This window comes from Prionailurus bengalensis, chromosome F2 (assembly GCF_016509475.1).
Source record: "Prionailurus bengalensis isolate Pbe53 chromosome F2, Fcat_Pben_1.1_paternal_pri, whole genome shotgun sequence".
Taxonomy (NCBI): domain Eukaryota; kingdom Metazoa; phylum Chordata; class Mammalia; order Carnivora; family Felidae; genus Prionailurus; species Prionailurus bengalensis.
In genome coordinates, this window is record NC_057353.1 from 18,483,815 (window position 1) to 18,506,497 (window position 22,683).

At 35.4% G+C, this 22,683-nt stretch overlaps 1 protein-coding gene across 1 annotated transcript in view; it reads left to right on the forward strand.

Moving 5' to 3' along the window:
- Positions 1-22,683, forward strand: part of PREX2 (phosphatidylinositol-3,4,5-trisphosphate dependent Rac exchange factor 2) — a 295,413-nt gene that overhangs the window by 126,013 nt on the left and 146,717 nt on the right. The window contains 8 exon segments of the mRNA XM_043601163.1: positions 2,505-2,605; positions 9,901-10,004; positions 10,628-10,677; positions 13,488-13,563; positions 15,487-15,559; positions 19,178-19,320; positions 19,421-19,513; positions 21,204-21,352. Of these exon segments, the coding sequence (XP_043457098.1) occupies positions 2,505-2,605; positions 9,901-10,004; positions 10,628-10,677; positions 13,488-13,563; positions 15,487-15,559; positions 19,178-19,320; positions 19,421-19,513; positions 21,204-21,352 (789 nt within the window).

Here is a 22,683-nt window from a genome sequence, read left to right on the forward strand (position 1 = left end):
TTTACCCGTCAGGGGTCATTTTTACCATAAGAATGCTGTCTGGCAACACAGCTGATGCCCTGCCTTCATCAGGTTCTAGGAAACAGAGCTAGAAAGTTAATCCAAGGTCGTGTTTTCCTGATTGAAAGAGCAGGGTTTTGTTAACCCTTTACCCTGACCATAATGCATGTTAGTTGCAATGATTGATAGTAAGCCTTCTCCAGAGCGCCTGGTACATAGGAGAGACAGTAAATTTTAGCTGTGTTCATTGTGGCTTTTTCCACAACAGCACACTACCTCTGTGTTACAACCCAAGGTGGAGATTGTTTTTGACTGGATTACAATCCTTTTGCAGAGCGTTAATGGGATCTCCTTGAGATTTGAATAAGTCCCACAGTAAAGCCACCCATTAACTTCCTTTCGTACCCCTTCTCTTTTTTTATCCTATGCTCCTAATTTATAGAAATACTTAAAAAGTGCTCTTTTCCTGATTTTTTGACACATTCAGGAATCTGCTGACATCAGAACAAAATGATGCTTTAGCTGCATACCAAACAGCACAACTCACCTGTCAGCCACTGACATTTAATAAGCGCTCAAAATGTGCCAGGCACTGTGGCCTTTATCATTTATCAGCCCATTTAATCCTGTGACAGTGCTATGGGGTTGATATTCTTACTATTTTTGTGCTATTGAGGACAAAACTGAAGTTTTACTTCTGTTTAAACTTTCTTTTGGATGGCTCCTATTTAATAAAAGAATTAAAAGCATTTTAACAACTTCTTCTGCCTTAAAATGTACTTTTTAGTCTAGATACCCATTTTTAGAATTTCATGTCCCTCAGTTATTTGACTGTAGCCATATGCATTGCTCTTGGTTTTGGAATAAATGGAAAAGTAATTTTCGACATTTTCCATAGCTTGGCTTCTCTGACCTCTGTGCAAAATTAAAACCATTCTAAAATGTATCTGTGACTTTATGTAAGAGTTCAAATGTTAGGTTTTTATAACATGAACACCATAAAATATTTTATTGTAAAACGTTTCTGTATCTAATGTTCTCCTAATGATACCACACGGCCATAACAATTACCATGACCCAGCTGGTGCTCTCCTGTATTGCAAAGCATCATCCTACTTATCTGTGATATCTGGGGCTCCTCTTCCCACCCCAAAATGGTGACAGATGTGAGCTGTGATCCTCTCTGTCCTTCACAGCCACAGCAGATGTATGCGGTGGACAGTTCTGATGGATTGTTTTGTGCTGGGGTATTCCTTTTGGATGACGGTTTAGATACAACAGTGAATTTACTAGATAATTTTAACATTTGAAAACAGTATAGTAAGACTTTCCTATGGCTTTTGGTGTGTATTAATTTTATATTGCTGCAAAATAAGTTACCACACACCTAGTGGCTTGAAAAAACTGCCATTCATTAGCTCATAATTCTCTAGGTGAGAAAGAAGTCCAGATGAGCAATCCTGGGTTGCCTGCTTAGGGTCTCACAAGGCCAAAATCAAGGTTGTGGGTTGGGCTGAGGCTGGGCCCTTATCTTAAGGCTCTGAGAACAAATTCACTTCCAAGCACATTGAACTTGCTGGCAACTTCAGTCCACAGAATTCAGTCCTCTGTGGCTGTAAGTGTAAGTCCTATTTCTGTGCTGACTGTTGGCCAGGACCACTCTCAGTTAGAGAGTCAGCTGACTTGGGATTTAAATTTCATATACAAAATCCATTCACAGCACTACCAAGATTAGGATTTGATTACAAAACCAAGGGATGGGATTCTTTTTTTTTTTAATGTTTATTTATTTTTGAGAGAGAGAGAGAGCGAGCGAGCAGGGGAGAGGCAGAGAGAGAAGGAGATACAGAATCCTAAGCAGGCTCCATGCTTTTAGCGGTCAGCACAGAGCCGGACGTGGGTCTCAAACTCGCAAACCAAGAGATCATGACATGAGCCGAAGTCATACATTTAACCAACTGAGACACCCAGGCACCCCAAGGAATGGGATTCTTGATGGGGGTGGGGGTAAGAGGACATGTTTAGAATTCTGTCCACCATATGGGATATGAATTTTTTTATTTTTATTTTTTATTTTTTAGTTTTTAGTTTGCCTTCTTGGAGTTTCAAACACACTGGTTCTCTGTGCCTGAAAAGCCACATTCCAGACAGTCTGTTTCTTATATATTAAATCATTATTATTCTGTCTGTTGGATATCTTTAGGGTCTCTTATATTCTCTTTATAGTTAAAACTACTCTAAAATTTTCCATTTGTGTTTATTAGAGGTCTCAGTAAGTTGAATAGCTATTAAGTATAGTTTAGGTAAGCTATGGACATTTGTTTCCTAGAATAGAGTAAAATTTAAATAATTTTGGGCTTTGCATATGTGAAAAAATGCATGCTGAAATGCACTGCAAATATTTTTTTATATTTGAGACTCCTTCCATAGCTGCTTGATGAAAGCATGGTACAAATAGACTTTCAGAGGAAAAAATTAACTTTTTCACTGGATTTCTATTGCAGTGAATTTGTGTCATGGCTGTTGGAAATTGGAGAGATTCACAGGCCTGAGGAAGGGGTTCACTTAGGACAAGCATTGTTAGAAAATGGAATCATCCACCATGGTAATTCTTTTATGAAATTATTAATTATAAAATATTAAAAACTAAATTATTCTGTTTCTCCACAGATTGCATGATTTCATTAATCAATTTAACGTAGAGCAAATCACCACATTATAGGATGCTTATGTGTTTTTAACAACATATTTGAGTGACTAATAAATACAGAACTACATTTCAGGGAGTATGGGGTATGGTGATATATTTGCTAACTTTAACACGAACGACTACAACACAGGCAAGAATTAGAAATACAGGTAAGTGCAGGAGAGTGGAGGAAGGAATGGCAGGTTCTCACTGGAGTATTTGGGACTGCTTCATGAGGGAAAGGGCATTAAGGTTGCACAATGTAGAGCGTAGAACTCTCACAGGGACAGAAAGTCGGAAGGATGTCCCACCCTGAGGAATGGTATAGGTGCTCAGGCATGGGAGTGAAAAAGTTCATGGTGGCCTCTTCAGGAACTAGCACAGAATGTCACATGGCAAGAGAGTATACTTCATGGATGAATATATGGAGGGAGGATGTGGTGAGAAAGGTAGGCACATCTGATCCTCTTTGTCAGCACAGAGCCCGAAGCGAGGCTCAAACTCGAATTGTGAGATCATGACCTGAGCTAAAGTCAGACGCTTCACTGACTGAGCCACCCAGGCACCCAAGCTTGAAGAATTTCTAATGCAAAATGTGGGAGAAGAGAAAAAGAGGTAATTGTGAATAAATACGGCTATTGAGCTAAGGTATTTCAGTGTTCATTTTTGTTTTTAATTAGAGTGGGGTGAAAATGAGCTAGATTCTCCCAGTTTTTCCCCACCGCACTGGGTGCCACCGATGTAATGTGCCACCATCTATCTAGATAGAAATCATCTGGAATTCCTTTTTATCCCTCATGCCCTCAAATCCTGTGAACTCTACCACCAAAATAGGTCCCGATCCAGACCACTTCTCTCCCTTCCAGAATCCTACCTTCCTCCCAAGCACCATCTTCTCTTTCCTGGCTTCCACTTTCGTCCACCATCCCTATGGTCCTCCTCTTCAGATAACAGCTGAAGAGAGCTTTTAAAACAGATGTAAGATCAAGCCATGCTCCTACTTATAATCATCTACTGGAGTCCCATTAAACTCAAAGAGAAGTCCAGAACCTCTTACCGTGGTCTAGATCTCTTACCATGGCCCATAAGGCCCCACATGATAGGGCCCCTGACTTCCTCTGTGAGTCAGCACATGGTATTATACCTAACTCATTACACTGTGGCCACTGCAGCTTTCTGTCTCTCCCTTGAACACTCCAAGATGACTGTGTATTTAGGAACTTTGTTCTTGCCATTCTCATTCAACAATTATTTATTAGTTCCTAATATATGCCAGGGACCTTTCTAGGTGCTAGAGATACAGCAGAAAATGAAATGATAAAAGTCTCAGTATTCATGACTCAGGTCTTCAATGACATTCTGACTCATCCCATTATTCCAATAAACTGCGTTTTTAATTTTTGAAATTTTCTTCATGAACTTATCACTCGCTAAAATTATGTTATTTTATTTATTTATTACTTCTCTCTTTGTCTCCCATACCTACTCTAGCCACCAATCACAATATAAGTACCATAAGAACAGGAGTCTTGTTAGTTAAGATATAGTAAATGCCTGGAGTGCCCATCACATGTAGATGCTCAATAAATATTTGCTCAGTAAGTGAATCAATGAATAATTATATTTTGAGTACACAGATAATACCAATAAATTATATATGATTTTGTACTTGATTCTTTAACACTGTGAAATCACCCTTTAGCATCTAGTATGCTAAAAAAGCATCATCCAAAAACTTATAAGTAAATATCAAAAAGTGTTGAGCTACATGACTTTCCTCTCTGCTGCTGCTTTTTCCTTTCATCAAAGCCCACGTCCGAGTGTATACTTGGGTCAAGAAGGGAATGTGTTTGTTTTGTCCTTTCGTCGATTGAAGCTCAAGTAGGTGGAATGTAGAGAGGTTTTGCATACAATCATTGACCTTCAGAAATCAGGAGATTCCTTTCTCATTTAGACCGTACATTCCAGGGACTATGTATTACCAATAGAACAAAGAAGGGAAAATCTGTTTATGATCGCCTTTGTTTATTTTTTTCCTTACCAACTCTTTCCTTCATTCTGCATGTAAGATACTCTGCTAGGTGCTCTAAGGTATGTAAACATGAACTAATGACCTTTATTTCTTATGGTCTAGTAGTTTTTTTAAGCCTATCCTTTTATCCTCTTCACCAGGCAATCCAGCTATTGACCTATTTCCTTTCAGAAAGGCAGAAATCTAATAGGATGGGAAAATTAACTTTTTTTGTTTTGCAGAGAGCACTGAGAAGGAAAAGTATTGGTTAACACTAGCTGCTGTAACAAATAAGTTTCAATCTAGTGGCTTACATTCTAGAAGCTACTTTGTCACTCAGGTAAAGTCCAGTCTTTGGTAGATGAGGTTGGGTGTTCTCCCCCACACAGGGTTTTGGTGTTTGATAGAGGCTCACTGATCTTCAGTGCAAGGCTCTTAAAGGTTGCCTTGAAGGAGTGGTGGAGTTTTGTTTTGTTTGTTTTAAATGGGCCTGTACACTTTCCATTGTGCCTTTTGTGTGCATTTCCTTGGGTGTAACTCAGTTATGTGGCCACTCCTTACTTCTTGCAAGAGAAACTTAGAAATGTAGTGTAGCTGCATGCTCAGGAAAGACAAAAGCTAAACCAATTTGTTAAACAGTGATCCAATTTCTGCCACTGAGGCATAGCTCCCAGATCAATATAAGATCTATGGAATTATATTAAAGACAGAGTAATCATTATATAAACTTGTCAGTGTTTTATGATGATGTCAGCAGGTAATAGTCATAAAAATAACTTTCAAAATTTCTATTTCAGTGGAGGTTTTCATGATTGTTAATTTAAGTTGTTAATTTGAGTGACTTCAAACCATTATGAACTAGAAATAAGAGAAAAAAGATCTTAAAGTTATCAACAATTGATGTTGCTATTTAAATTAGTTTAAAAGACTGTTTAAAAAAATGCAACATTTTTTACTTCTATGAGATTATTACTATCTATCTATTTATTTATTTATTTATTTGGAGCAGGGGAGGGGCAGAGGGAGAGAGAGAATCTTAAACAGGCTCCACTGTCAGGACAGAGCCCAACTGTGAAATAATGACCTGAGCTGAAATTAAGAGTCAGAAACTTAACTGACTGAGCCACCCAGGTGCCCCAGATTATTACTCTATTTTAGAGTTACACACTAATTTTGTCATGTTTTCCTGTTTTGGCTATGAGGTATTTTATGATAGATTAAAGTATGTTACAGATTTTATTTGCAAAGCCGGAAGGAGTTAAGATGTGGGGAGAGGATGTCCTTTGAAAGGAGCTATTAGGTTATTTTCAAGCCATCCTTCCACTCTTGCTTTCATCTTTCATCAAAGGTGATCTAGGAATTGTATGATAATTAGTTACTTATTTGCATAGTGCATTGGGTTCTGGAAATTGAAGATATAACTCTTATGGGTGGAATTTTACCGACTTTACAATGACAAAGCTGTTATTACTTTGCTTGAAGTCATGAATAACTACTCAAACATGTTCATGTTAATTGTAAGTTAGTACAAAGTAGAGTTGAAATAATATTTATTAAATTATTTATAATAAATAAATAAATTTAATAATAATAAATATTTAAAATATTTAAATATAATTATTAAAATATATTTTTATATTAAATATATTTATATTATATTATAAAATATTATATTATATATTATATATTATAAAATATTATAAAATTTATATTAAATATAGAATATATATTTTATATTAAATATAAAAATATTAAAATAAATATTTAAAATAAATGAATAAATTTAATAATATTTATTAAGTATCTTTATTAAATATCTTTTTGTGTCTTATCTGTTCTTCAGTTCAAAACTGCTGGAAGCTCTTGAAGGAATTACAGAGTTCCATAGAGAGGAACTTATTCCTCTCTATGGCTTATTTATTCTGTTAAAATGCTTCTCACAATATTTTTTTAAGTTTTTTTATTTTGAGAAAGGGAGAGAGAAAGAGAGAGAGAGAGCAATCAAGGGAGGGGCAGAGAAAGTAGGTGAGAGAGAGAATCCCAAGCAGGCTCCACACTGTCAGCATGGAGCCCGATGAGGGCTGAAACTCACGATCCATGGGTTTGTCACCTGAGCTGAAATCAAGAGTTGGAGGTTTAACCGACTGAGCCACCCAAGAGCCCCTCTCACAATATTTTTAATTGCTTCCCTCTAATGAGAAAAAACATCAATAACTTAAGATTTTTTTATAAGGGATATCAGAATGAGAGAATTTCAGTTCTAATCAACTTATCCCCCAACTCAGACACCACTTTTCTCCAATACCATTTGGAAAAGGAAGAAGGAGATAAATGCTGGATTAAAATTTATTTTGAAATTTCAAATGCAAAGTTTGAAATTATAACAATTGTTTGTCACAGTTTGATTTTAGTGGCCTGTACTATTATTGTTATCAGGATTTGGTCAGTGGTGATGTTAGATTTGGCATACAGAATTTTTGTTGCTAAAAGTAATCACCCTTTTTAAGTGTCCGAAATTAACCTGTACAGTCCCCCCCACACAACTAGGTGTAAGAGAACATATTGTGTGATTTCACATTAGTAATTTTATTAGAATGGAGAAATATGAGCCATACGTGCTAGTTTTATTGGTATGTGGTTCCAGCTGCATTCTAGTGGAAATAGAGTTCCTAAAATAAAGTTGAATGGACCATCTGTTTTAAAGAGAGCATGCAAAAAGAGTTGACTGTTATTGCCATCATTCACATTGCTTATATTGTTGAGAACTTCATAAAAGCAAAGCCCAGCTATACCAGGAATTATTGGGTTGAGGCAGCATATGCTTTCTGTATGATATGCTGATAATACTTTCTTGTCTGAGACTACTATTTACATTATAAATGCTTAAGCAAGAACTCAGAGACCTCATTCATTATATCCGGTGGTGTGTGAAGTTGGCTTGTACAAACTTAAGAGAGCTGGTAATTAAATTTCTTAAAAATTTGCAAGCTCATTGTGAGGCACAGCTATTATTAAAAATTAAATAAATAGTACATAAATTGTATTAGAAACGAAGTTCATAAATTATTTAAAAAATCTTTTAGTGTTTATTTTTGAGGGGGGGGGGGCGGGCAGAGCACAAACAGGGGAGGGGCAGAGAGAGAGGAAGACATAGAATCCGAAGCAGGTTCCAGGCTATGAACTGTCAGCACAGAGCCTGATATGGGGCTTAAACCCACAGACTCCAAGATCGTGACCTGAGCCGAACTTGGATGTTTAACCGAGTGAGCCACCCAGGCACCCTGAAGTTCATATATTATTAAAACTCATCACTTCTTAATTGTTGTACTACATTTTCTATGTTCTTGGTGTTATTTTTCTTCTATCTGTTATTGTTGGTGTTATTTAAAATCTATTATTTCTGTGTGATGGAAATCGTAAATAATAATGTATCACTGCTCGTCTAACTCTGTGTTCAGTGACTTTATTGTGGTAGTTTGAAATTGCCAGTGTGGGATTATTTAATACCACAGAAATTAGTGAATACTACAAATCAACACTTCTTCTCTCCCACCATCAAGAAAGCCAGTTGTTAAACATTTACTAGGGTATCCCTAGTAATATCACTGTATTGCATAGTTGTTTAAAAGATGGCAGTAAGCAACCTTCCCCATAAGATAACTTGAACTCTCAACAACTCATAAACCCATTTTCCATGTTCAAGAAGTTGGGGGAGTGCAGTTGAGTGCAAAACTATTCACTGTTTTCTTTAAGGCAACAGCTAAGAGTTGCAAATTAACCCAAGATGAGTTGTCAAGGTCACAAGAGTTTGCCATACAACAAAGCACTCCATTTTGAATAGAAATTTTAAACCACCACTTCTTTTATTGTGGCAGGAGACATTTGGGCCCAATGTTTCCTTGAATTTTGAAATATCAAGACAATCATTTATTTCAATGAATCTTAGGAGATAAAAATGAGAAGAGGTAGATTGCTGAGAACAAATAAATAACTGGTCTTGAAACAAGCCATAGGATTTCAAAATATGTCTCTCAATATTATTTTTCTTTCACACATGCTTTTTTCTTTTTGGCTTGATCTGGAAAAAAAGATGCCAAAAGGCTGTGTTGTCTTTCTTTCTTTGGCAGGAGTCCTGTGTCGATCTGATGGCTGCAAGCCATGCACATAGTTTGGATAGGTTGGGGTAAAATAGCTGAAACTTCACGTGTGTGTGTGTGTGTGTGTGTGTGAGATAAGTCGTTCAGCTTTCTTCTGGATTCACCAAATGTAGTTCATGGAAATTAATTCTGACAACTTTTTCTCCCCCTTCAACATTTTTAACAAAAATAAAGGTCAAAGTCTTCCATCTAATCGTGAAAACAGAGCTTGTTGCAGCAAATTATCTCTTCTGCAAATGTTGCGTTCCCTGTAAATAAAACATGTAAATATAAACTCTTTGAGGTTTAATTTGAGGTTTTTTTCTTTCCCAAAGAAAGTCTTTGTTAGACTGTGTGTAAAATAATTTCTCCTAAAAAGAAGAAAACTTGAAAGGAAGTTAAATAGGAGTCTTTATGAATATGAAAGTCTTATCTCAAGGATGAAAGTGAAGGATGACCGTTCTCATTTCTGCTGAGAAAAAAAAATAAATGACCTGTAAGAATAGCATTTCTCAGCTTAAGAAAACTGTTGAAATTTTGGGATAAGTTACATATTGAAATTATATAATCTACTCCAGAGTTCCAAACACAGGATAAATGGTCAAGATTGGTGTATGTGTGGTCTTGGCCTGTTTGCTGTGGGGTAAAACAGATAAATACTAAAATTCACTTCTTGGACTCAGAATTGAATTATAACCCACGAATTAGATTATCCGCTCTTTAAAGGGCCCTTTTTGCTTGACTTTGTGGCATTGTGGAGAAATAGAATATACAACTTTGTATATTTATATAAATAAAATAATACACTATACACGTGCAGCATACTATGCTAGTTGAATGTTGCTAAACTCTATTTCCTAAATCATTATATGGAAACTATAAATGTATCATATAACAAAATCTTATCATGAATCTTACTGAAATAGTATTACTGTGTTAGGAAAACAAAAGTTTTTAGTAAAACTCCAAGTTTCAATGTTTGGGAATTTGTATTTTATAAATTTGTTTGTATTTGCCGCTTTTTATATTGTCAGTATTTTAATATATTGTTTCTATGTTCTTAGTTACTGATAAGCATCAATTCAAGCCAGAACAGATGTTATATAGATTTCGCTATGATGATGGAACATTTTATCCAAGAAATGAGATGCAGGATGTGATTTCAAAGGTAACATCCTCTCCCAGAACCTTTTATCAATAGCAGAATTCATGTCATACTTTACCAGGATGAAATGCTTTTGAGAGACTTAAAAGAATTCTTATGCCATAGAAAATGGCATAGGTAAGCAAGCCTCTCAATTCTTCTTGCTGTTTAAAGGGTTATAGGGTTCACTTTTTTTGTTCTCTTCTGTAGTTCTAAATGGAAGTAATGAAATTGCATTACTCAGAAGATCGTATACATTGAAAACAATGTCACATGTAGTAACAAGTGGTCATTATACTTGAATAAGTTAAAAAATAATGTAAATATATAAAATTTATGTGACAGTTTTGTTTGCACACTTGACAAAATTTATATTGACATATAATGAATGTGTAGTATGAGGTATTGCTACATAGATTTATTTTCTACTTATGTCTGTAAATTTTACATTTTAAGAAAAATAGTTTTAAAAACCCTTTTTATTGTTTCAGTTATATTATTTTTCTGATGTAGTATAATAGTTGAATAACTTTCAAATTGGTAGAGATTATATAGTGATTCCAGAATGTTTGCAGTGGATTTGTCTTACAATTTCATTGGTCTGTCTTTGAGTGATTTTCCTTGTTTTTGACATTATTTTATAATAGGGAGTGAGATTATATTGCCGTCTCCATAGTCTGTTTACCCCAGTGATAAGGTGAGTCTGATTTCTAACTTTTGGACAACTTACAGGGAAATATTTATGTTACATATTAGGTAAATATCCTTCAGTTGGAACCTCTTGGCTTATTTTGTTTTTCTTCCATAAGTGAAAAGTTTACTTTTAAAGATTATTTTATGTAATAACTTATCTTAAAATATTCCTAAATTTTCTGAGGCTCTATTTATGCAGTTTCTTCCATTCTTTTTATTCTGATTTCTAAAATTATTTGCCATTAATTCATACTAAACTACAGGTTTGATAATGAAATAATCCAGAGTTAATATTTAGTAAGTAATAGTTGACTGGGAGAGGATTTAGAAATACTATGATTACTGTATATTGGGTTTTTTTTCATTAAATTGTATAATCGAAACTTGGATGTGTATTTTCATAATATTTCCTTCTAATACTTTTTTATCCAAAGAAAAGATTTTGTACTTGAAAATTAAAAATTATTTTGGAGTTAATAAGTAAAATTTTATAATTTTGTTGTCAACCATGATTTTCCTTCTGAAGAGATATGCCTGTCTTTTTGTAGTGGAATCATAATTAATTTTCAGTTTATGTCTTTAAAAAGACAGCAGAAAACTGAGTTTTTTTATTGTTACTAATAAAAATGTTCAGGAGTATTATTGTATTTTTGTAACATATACACTTAAAGAATGTAGTGTAATGTTACACTAATTTCCAATGGGCAGATATCATTCAGAGTTTATTAACTGAAACTTAATATTCACATAGAACAAAAAAAATGGATGTATTATTTCCACAATGAATGAAGAGGCTTTTCAGTTCGTGGCTATGGAATCCAGATGTTTGATGTGCCATGTTTCTGTTTTTCATTCTGGTTTCAATTCCAAAGAAACTCAGAGCTTAAAAAACAAACAATAAAATTCAGAAGTTGCTGTTTATGTGTAATGGAATGCCCACTAATGTTTTATAGAGAACACGGTGCAGATCCTGGAGGAAGAAACAGAATCTTGCCCATCACTTCTGAAAGTGCCCTGTTCATGTTCACAAACAAGTTTTGTGAAGTGAAAAGAAGTGAAAACGAACCCATATTTATGGATTCTCTGCTAGGTTTCTAGCAGACACCCTGCAATTATTTTGGATAACTTAGTACTAAAAGATGGTTACTTCACTCAGTACTAATTGGCTACTTAAATTTGTTTTCCTGCTAAACTAATAAAAAGCAATAGTGGTTACATTTTTCATGTCACCTGTGTACCTAGGTACATTTTGTATGTGAGAAAATGTACTCTGAAAAGATCTCTTAGCCGTAGGGGACTTCTTATCAAGAAGGTTACCTTCCGTACGAGCTGATATGAAGGAATTATTCTTTGGCTAGAAATGACAATTGTTTATGAGTTGTCAAGGGAGAATTTATAGGAAAAAAAAGCCATACAACGGATGGAATGTATGATAGTCATGCTTTTAATATGTGTGAACTCTGCTTACAAAAAGAAAAATTGCTTGGGTGAAGAATTTACAGGTCCACATGTGGTTTGTAATAGACTGAGTGCCCTTTTCCTTCTTATTGATGCTTATGGAAACCAAAATGAAATGGGTACTGAGGTATCAGAAACATGGAGATAGATTTTAAAAGAGTTTTTTAGTGTTTATTTATTTTTGAGACAGCGTGTGGGCTTATGTGTGGGGAGGGGCAGACAGCGAGGGGAGGCAGAGGATCTGATGTGGGGCTGGAAGTCACAAACCACGAGATCGTGACCTGAGCTGAAGTTCCATGCTTAATCGACTGAGCCACCCAAGCGCCCCTAAAAGGATTTTTTTAAAAAAGAATCTGCTGTGATTACTGGCTAACCTAGTGTTTTTATTACTAAAATCTCAGAAATTTCAACCATATTTGAGGGACTTTTTTTTATGAAAGTGGATAAAATGAGGTAAGTATTAATTGTAAATTGCTGACAGGGGCTGAAGAACTGTGAACGGAGCTAGTAATTATTTATCACTTCAAGTTGTTTGAGGTTCGGATCTTTTGACATTTTGAAAAGACTGTCATTTTCCCTTTGATCCAGCCCTGCAAAATGAATGAATTATAGATTTCTGCCCTTGGGGCCCCATTCTGATCAGGAGCACTTTGTTGGTATCTAACTTAACTTTGAGTGGTTTCTCAGATCTGAGAAGTCTACTGAAAGGATAGGCTGATATACAGTCGGCTGGTTCCCTTGGTTCCCTGGGGATGTGGTGTCACTTGTCCGTGCTCTGATCAGACAAAATGAATGACAGGGTTCTCAGCATGTTTACCTCAGGACAGCCTTGCTATCTGCCACTGCAGCAGAGCCGAACGAATAATCTTCCGGTGCAAATCCAGCCTTCCTGGAGAATTCAGGAATAAAAGGGTTGCTTTATTCTCTACATTTTGAGGACTTGTGTGTGTGTGTGTGTGTGTGTGTATGTGTGTGTGTGTGTGTGTGTGTGTGTGTAGACTATATCTTGTTTTAAGGGAAGAAGTTCTATTTTGTTATTCTTTTATTAATGAGATATTATATTTCTAGCTATGTTATTATCAGTTAATAAAACAGTAATAATCTACTTGGTATATAAGAAAATGTCAAAGAAGAAATGTCCTGCTTTGATATCATTGTGGGTCTCTTCTGATATGAGCTAATGGAGGAGTTTTCAAGTGTTGTATATACCTTGTAAACCTCTCTTATTTGCACATAATTTGGACAATAGATTCAGATTGTATTGAATCTTCTGTTGCACACTGATATTAAATGAAATGTTTTCCTGCGCTTACTTGTCCTCTTGCTTAATGGTTTTGGCTTCTGTTTCCTTTGTAGAGATAAAGACTACCATTTAAGAACCTACAAATCTGTAGTCATGGCCAACAAACTGATAGACTGGTTAATTGCACAGGTAAATAGATAAATAGAAGTTGCTGAGTTACTTTCACCGCTGCTTTGAACTTTGAGATGGTTTAGGAACTTTTTTTTAATCCCAGATGGGACGGAGTGAGATACATTGGCCAAGTGTATACAGCTAATATGAAGCAGAGTTAAGAGTTGAATCTAGGTAATCTGACTTCAGAGTCTTCAAACTTGATTTTTATGTTATATGGTTTCTCAAGAGGAAGATGTTCCTATTTTTAAAATATCAACTGAGATCCATCAAGAAAACTAAATGTAATTTGAGTATCACTGAAGTGTACCTATTCACATACACTGAACTTTCATGCAAGTGTATATTCTATTTTGAAGTTAAGATTTTAGATTAAACCAAACAATTACCTTTAGATAAAAACTAATTCACATATCCAGTGGACTTACTAGAGTCAGAGCCTTTTATAACATTGTGGTCAATACATGTCATTGGAATTGGTTCTGTACTTGGTATCAGAATTAGGGTTTCACATAGAAATTATAATCTCATAGAATTCCCATGAACTTGTACTATATGTTGACTCTGTGAGAAAACTGAAGAAAGTTGTTTTGTTTTGAAGCAAAATTTGCTGCTTAATAAATAAAGTTCTGACTCCATGGAAATCAATGAGCAAACAATATTTCTCTTTTTGGCTTTTTTTTCTTTTCTTTTTTTTTTTTTACTTTTCAAGTGTGAGCATTAGAAGAATAGAATAAGCTGCTCAAAAGCTGGACCAGGTTGTAATTATTTTTTTTCTTCAGATTTTCTTAAGGGTCTGTTACGATAATGTCTTTAGAAATTATATGTAGTAGAAATTGGGACAACGGACTGGGACTTCGGTAACCTAGCATCTGATGATGGTTCTGCTGATACATAGTTTTGCAAAGTTGGACAGGTCACTTAAACTCTGGATTTTATTTTCACAAGTGTTTATTACTACTTACTGGAATTATTATCTAACAGAGAAACAGGCACAGGGATATTAGAATAACTTGTTAGGACTAACAACAAATACTTTAAAACAAATGAGTGGACAAAACATACAAAACATGCATTGTAGGTGAATGATTAGAAGCGTGAAAGCAGGGATGAAAATAAGCACAGAGTTCAGGCAACAGTAAGGGGCCAACCTGACTAGGAAGAAATAAGATGAGACAGCACTTTATAACTTACAACTGTAAGGTTTATACATACATACACACACACACACACACACGTATTCGTATATATGAATATATTCTTAATATGAATTACATACTTAATATGAATAAACCAGAAGTTTTCTAGATAAAAACATATGAGAAGGTTGTATTGGGCTTTCTTTATTGCTTCAGTTGTATGATTTGATTATTTTCTCTGCAGGATAGTGACAGAGAAGCTTGCATGTATAGGCTCAGCCAGACAACCTACTTTCAGTGTCTTACAAGTCATCTGACAGTAGTTGATTTCTTTAGGTGTCCTTAAAGAACAAGGCCAGGAAAGTGACAGCACAGATCATGCACAATGATTTTTCATTAATTTTATTTAGTGTGTTTTCAGTATTTGGTTATTTTCTGGTTGCACAGTTGGTGTACCAGATTGAAAAAATAAGAGAAAGGGATCATTTGTAGTAGCAATAAATTTAAGTTAACATATATTTTCATATTTAAACACTGTGGTTTTAATCAGGAAATATTAAATTTTTGCTTTTCACTTAATGTCAAAAAAAGGTATTTTCATAATCAAGTGGATAAATATATCTATCTGTAAATCTATATAGATATATAGCAATTAGGTACATTCTGGGCTTACAAAAGTAATGTATGGTGTAATAAATGAATGGCTTTGTCAGTGTCATGCTGGGAATGTCAAATGAGTTAAAGACAGAACAAAGCCTTTAGTTGCCTATTAAGTTGTGGTATATTTTTATGTGGTTAACAGGGGGATTGCCGTACCAGAGAAGAGGCAATGATATTTGGCGTCGGACTCTGTGACAATGGATTTATGCACCATGGTAAGGGATTTTTATCCTAGGAGCTTACAGATGTATTTCACTGTTTTGTTTTTGTTAGGACCCTGGGAGTATCTCAGTATTAAGGCATTTCAAGATGAACCAGCAAAACTGTGCGAGTCTTGCCACTTGTCCATGCTGGATCACCACATCTGCATTCAGTTTCACCACTGGTGCCATTGTTACATTTAGTTACTATTATCTACCAGTTGCCATGACTTCCCTTCTGTTTTCTAGACTGATTCCAGAAAAGCAAAAGCTTCAACTAGAAGTTTTGTTTTTTTTTTTAAATAGCTTTTTTTAAAAAATGAAATAATTTTAGATCAGACTTGTAGTTCTTTTGAATGCCGGTATATTTTTAAATAATTAAATAAGGGACACCTGGGTGGCTCAGTTGGTTAAGCATCGGGCTTTGACTCAGGTCATGACCTCACAGTTTGTGAGTTCCAGCCCTGTGTCATGCTCTGTGCTGACAGCTCAAAGCCTGGAGCCTGCTTCGGCTTCTGTGTCTCCCTCTCTGCCTCTCCCCAGCTCACACTCTGTGTCTCTGTCTCTCTGTCTCTCTCTCCCCAAAATAAACATTAAAAAAATTTTTTTTAACGTATATTTATTTTTGAGACAGAGAGAGAGCATGAACGGGGGAGGGTCAGAGAGAGAGAGGGAGGCACAGAATCTGAAACAAGCTCCAGGCTCTGAGCTGATGGCATAGAGCCCAACGCGGGGCTTGAACTCATGAACCGCGAGATCATGACCTGAGCCGAAGTTGGACGCTTAACCGACTGAGCCACCCAGGCGCCCCCTAAAAAAAATTTTTTAATGATTAAATGAGAACCTATATGGTGGGTAATTATTGTTCTTTTTAGAAAAAAAATCTTTCATTTATTTGTTTTAAATGTTTATTTATTTGAGAGAGAGAGAACAAGTGTGTGAGTGGGGAGAGGGGAGAGGAGAGAGAGAAGCCCAAGCAGGCTCCTCACTGTCAGTGCACAGCCCGACGTGGGGCTTGACCCCACCAACTATGAGGTCATGACCTGAGCTGAAATCAAGAGTTGGACACTTAAACAGCTGAGCCACCCAGGCACCCCGAAAAAATGCTTTTAAAATGATCTCAGAGGCTAAAATTCTAAATCTCTAGAAAAAATCTGTTTCATTTTGTGTAGTAATTAAAGATTTTCTTTCTTGTTTGATGACTTCATTCCCCCTAAATTTATAAAAATAATGAGAATTAGTTTTCCCTCTCTGTTCATACCGTCTTACAGATTCCACAAACCCAAACAATCTTTTTCACTGCTTTTATATGTTTATAAACAGATACTGGATAACACTTCTGCCTGTTTGTCAGTTACTTTCAGAAGGTTATCACCTTTTTTACTAAGAAGGAAGGATAGCAAAAGTTTCAGTGATGTTGAGAGCATCTTTGGTTAGCATACATTCATTTGGGAATTGCATTATATCCCACTATCTCTAGAACACTGTATGAGTTATGAAAGAGAAATACCAGTCCATGAAGAACAAACTATTGAATGAGGAAAATAACATTATTATAAGGACTTGAAACTATAGTGTCAAGCTGAAAACCTTCAAATATTCTAATTGTTTTTCTCTTTAAAGCATCGAGGAGCAGTAATTTTATCTACATATTTTAAAATATTGAATTTAAAAAATACTGAGTTAAAAACAAAAGTTTTCTCTACAAAAGTCTATGTTGGTAAAGCACAGCCAATTTGACTGCTGCCTGGCCTTGCTGGTGTCTTCCTCACTCCTGTTAGACCGACTGTTTGATGGAGGAAAACAGCAGGAGCAAAATACCATGTACATTTTGGGAAAGTGCTTAGATCACATAGTCAAGACCTAACTTGATCTCAAGTGTATTCTTATTTGTATTGTCAACTGTGACTTGTGTCACTTTTTAATTTGTGGTTGATAGCTTCATTTGGCAGCCAATCTTCCATTCAAAGATCAATACATACATCATCCAGTCAACAGTTATTATGTGGAACACTGTAAAAATAATGAAATAAAATAGCTATCATTTTTAAAAATGTATATTTATTTTGAGACAGAACAGGGGAGGGGCAGAGAAAGAGGGGGAGACAGGAACTGAACCACCCAGGTGCCCCGAAATAGCAGTCATTTTGTATTGCTTTCTATATGGCAATGTAATCACACTTATTACTTCATTTTAGTTCTGTACATTATGAAGAAGGTTTTATTGCCCTCATTTTACTGATGAGGAAACTATGGTTCAAAAGTTTAAGTGACTTCTCAGGGGCTCCTGGGTGGCTCAGTAAGTTCAGCAGCAACTCTTGATTTCGACTCAGGTTATGCTCTCACAGTTTGTGAGATCGAGCCTTGCATCGGGCTCTGTACTGACAGCATGGAGCCTGTTTGGAATTGTCTCTCTTTCTCTCTTTGCCTCTCCCCTACGTTGTCTCTCAAAATAAATAAACATTTTAAAAAAACAAAGAGTGGAAGCAGTTCTCCCAATGTTATACCCAGAATCAATCCCAGACCTGGAGGTCTGTTTCATCACAAAGACAAACTTTCTACAGTGCCATGGGACCATTACCTTCTCTTTAGCTTCCTGGTTCAATGAATCCCGCTGTTCCAACAAGTGTGCTTCAAAGTATTAAGGATAGATAAATAGAAATAGAGAAGATTCCTCTTTTAAAACATTTTGCCAGCTGTCAGGATCTCACTGAATATAAATTCTATCAATATTTAGCCTTTAAAAAAATTTTTTTAATGTTTATTTATTTTTGAGAGACAGAGACAGAGAGACAGAGACAGAGCACGAGTGGGGTTAAGGGCAGAGAGAGAAGGAGGAAGACAGAATCCGAAGCAGGCTCCAGGCTAAGAGCTGCCAGCACAGAGGCCGACATGGGGCTCAAACTCCAGAGCCAAGAGATCATGACTTGAGCCAAAGTGGGATGCCCAACCGACAGAGCTGGGTGCCCCTAGCCTTATTTTTAAAAAGGTTAACGAAACATAAACCCTATATCCTCAGGGCATGCCAGGAATCTTAGGGACTTTGGGTGGAAATATGAACATTCAGATAAAAGGGAAAAAACTGACCTTTATTGAAATAAGAATATTTGAGAAAAATGTTTTTAAACAGAAAAGAACTAAGAATTAGTGGAAACTAAAATCACATTTCACCCAGAAGATACAATTCTGGTTTGAAGTGTTGGAACAAAAGTGACCACAGTGGGAATTGCTCACACACATAAGAGTAACATTTACCCATTTGAATTTTCCCATAATTGTTCAGGATATTAAAAACATATTCCAAATGTTCACTACAAATTCAAAACACTGTAGATTTCTATGTTTTGGATTGCATACATATTTTGATTCAATATAATCTTTTATTTAAATTTGGATTTTAATCTGGAAAGTGACAGACGGGTAAGTACAAAAAATTCAACATTGAAAAAATACTCAAAAATTCAAAATCCTTAGCTAATAGTAAGTTAAAGGAAACATCAGCTTGAAGGTGTAGAAATAGAACAGTATCACAGGGATCTTTGTGAATGTAACTTGTTCACTGAATGTCTATGAGTGTGGAAAATAATTTTGGTTTTTGGATTAATTGGAACAATTTGGATCTGTTTTTTGTAGTCCTTGAGAAAAGTGAATTCAAAGATGAACCCCTACTTTTTCGTTTTTTTGCGGATGAGGAAATGGAAGGATCAAATATGAAGCACCGACTTATGAAACATGATTTAAAAGTAGTGGAAAATGTTATAGCCAAATCATTATTGGTAAGTTAACATGCTATATAAGTTTTCTTCTTTTATTCTGTTTAATTTGTACCTGTTTTTGTAGTTGCTTTATGAATAATGTTAATATTTTGCATTTCAGATTAAATCCAATGAAGGCAGCTATGGTTTTGGGTTAGAAGACAAAAATAAAGTTCCAATAATAAAGTTGGTAGAAAAGGGGTCTAATGCTGAGGTAATGTAAATTAGCATTTTTATTTAAAAAATATAGAAGTTCCAAACAAGTTGAAATCAGCTTTTAAGTATCTTTGTTGAAAATAGTGTTACTGAATGATCTTATTCTGAAGTTCTACGAGATGCTCTTGGGATTTGTGACAGAGTCCATGCACTCAAAGAAAGCTGGATGGAGATTTTGTAAGGATCTATAGCTATGAACTTCATGACATCCTAGGAGGCCGCTGGGCTCATTCCATGACCCTGGGACTTCCCTGTGCATCTTTCTAGCTTGGAATGCTGTGGAGACTGCATCCAGTGGGGCTGTATTATGTATGTCAGATAACTCTTCCACTAGATCAAGGGCTAGGTCTTTTCTTTACCTGTCACTTTTGACTCATAAATATGACTCTCATCAGTAAAGCACATGCTTCGACTTCTTTTCTCATTAGGTTAATGCTGGTTGATGTTCTCTCACCTCACCAGCCTTTTAAACAGAGGAATCTCCTGATCATTTATTCATTCATTCAGAATGATTTATTTAGTACCTGTTATATGCTAGGCACTGTTCTAGTCTCTGGGAATACAGCAGTGAACAAAAGATAAAATTTCCTGTCCTCATGGAACCTACTGGGAGTGTTATATCCTAAATATATCTGATTTAAAATATTCTCACCTTGCTGCCTGGCTTGTACAATGCCTTAATCCTCAAGAAAATGTCTAAATATAAAATCTTAAATAAAGCCTGTGAGAATGAATGAAACATGGCTTTAAACTTTGAATCTATTTAAAGTTGGTAGTAAACTGCCATCCATCCTCCTATCTGCTAATGCCCAAGGTTTCTGTCTTTTACCAAAACACAGACTCACGCAAGACAATGTTTTATGTACACCACATTAATTTCAAACAAAATAGCTCTGGTCAACTCATACTTGGTGGGCTTGGCCAACAAATGACTATTTTTAGTAATTTTCTATGAGAAGGAAATGTTTTTCCCAGACATTTTCTGAGGGTGTTCTTAGGGCACAGCTTCATCTGTCTATGCCATTCATTAAATATCCTCTGCCAGGTTTTCATCATTTAGCTGATAGTCAAAGCAGCATGTAGTTTATAAGCAGTAGAACTGGTTAAGAATGGTGGCCTGGTTGGAGAGATAATGTCTTCCTTGTCATCTTTTCAGCCTCCGGCAATCTGTGCTTTTTGGAGCTCTTTTTGTTGAGTTCCAGGCCATTCCTCTCCTGCCCTGAAGATACTTATGCTATATCATGCTGGTGATGCATATTTGGTTGTCATTGACGGCCACATAGAGGTTGAACCTCTCTGAGTTAATTGGATATAAAAAGAAAACACAGTAAAAAAAATTAACCTAGTGTTTGATTGTAGTTTAAAGGATGAAATAAGAAAAAGAACTATAAGATACAATAGAAAGAGGGTCACAGGAGGAGTACAAAGTTAAAACATAGAAGAAAGGGGGTGGGTTTCAGTACAAATGGGTGATCAAATTTAAAACTATGTCAAAGAGAATGATAAGTGTGTTATCTCCCCCACAGTTCTGTTGTGTGAAGTTGTATAAAAACATTGCAGGTGTGTTAAAATGTCAAAAATCTGTATGTTCTGGGTCTTTTCAGTTTCTAATTCTGTGAAAAAAATAGATTCCTTATTAAAAAAATATATATATATATATTTTTTTTTTTTTGCTATTTCTCTCTTAGATGGCTGGCATGGAAGTTGGGAAAAAGATTTTTGCTATTAATGGTGACCTAGTTTTTATGAGACCTTTCAATGAAGTGGACTGCTTCCTGAAATCATGCTTAAACAGCAGAAAGCCACTAAGAGTTCTTGTGAGCACAAAGCCAAGGGAGTAAGTTGTATGATTCATGTGGGATTTTTAAAAAAATTATACAAAAATGAATAAAATAGAAAATTTAAGTACACGTCAAGAATTAAGTATCTTGTTGCTTAGAACATTTAAACCTTACCAGCATCACTAATACTAGTATTTAAATGTTGGGAAAAACTGCTTTGCTTATAATACTAATGCTTGCTACTCAAATCAGGTAGTTTCAGTGGAAATAATGCTTTATTTTTGTGGCCCAAATTTTCCTGGTCTGGGTTGGGCTGACTTTGATTATAAGTGAAGAAAATTAGTAGAACAATTGATAATAAAGAACTTCATTCCCCATGTTCAGCTCTAAGAATTTCAGGTCTATTGACCTGAATAGACCTGGTTGGTTGATACCATTTATCATTAAATGTTTATAAGAAATGGTGAAGTTGGTGAATACACTTGTGTGTGTGCACTTGTACTTAGTAATATGTCCATTCTTTAAAAAAAAATGTCTATCCATCTACCTATGATTAGAAAAAAATCATGTTGATTATAGCAAATTTAGAAGATAGAGTTTTCTAAATAAAGACATGTTTCTTATAATCATATCACCCATAAATAACCATTGTTATTTTTTGAAATTCAGACAGCTGATTTTTCTAAGTACTGATGCAGATTTACACAATCCTATGTTTATAAAATGGGATTGTGCTTTATAATCTGTTTTAATTTTTTTTTAACTTTTATTTATTATTATTGAGAGACATAGAGACACAGAGTGTGAGCAGGGGAGGGGGAGAGAGAGGGGGTGAACAGAAACTGAAGTAGGCTCCAGGCTCTGAGCTGTCAGCACAGAGCCTGATGCGGGGCTCGAGCTCAAAACTGCGAGATCATGACCTGAGCCGAAGTCAGTCGCCTAACCAACTGAGCCACCCAGGCGCCCCTATAATCTGTTTTTAAAATTAATAGGGTATTACGTATATTCTTGGAAGATGTTGGCTTTTCTTCTACCAATCACTTCTGGTCTAGTGTTCCTGTGTCACATTTCCATGATTTGTTTAACCAAGTAATTAATCAATATAATGCATATCAAGGTCTAAGTATCATGTCTATTTAAAGTACTATGATTATATCAAAATTACTGTATAAAATGTAATTATATCATTCGTTAATAGTGATAAACAACTTCATTAATTTTCAGGTAAATGAAGATTACCACTTTAAAAACAAAAGGTTTATTTTAACTGCTTAAGAAAATATTCTTAGTATGTATAGTATAGTATTCTTCCCTGCCTTAATATATATATATTCAGCAATAGCTGGCAGCACTCTTTATCTTAGGAGTTGAAATGTGATGCAATGAG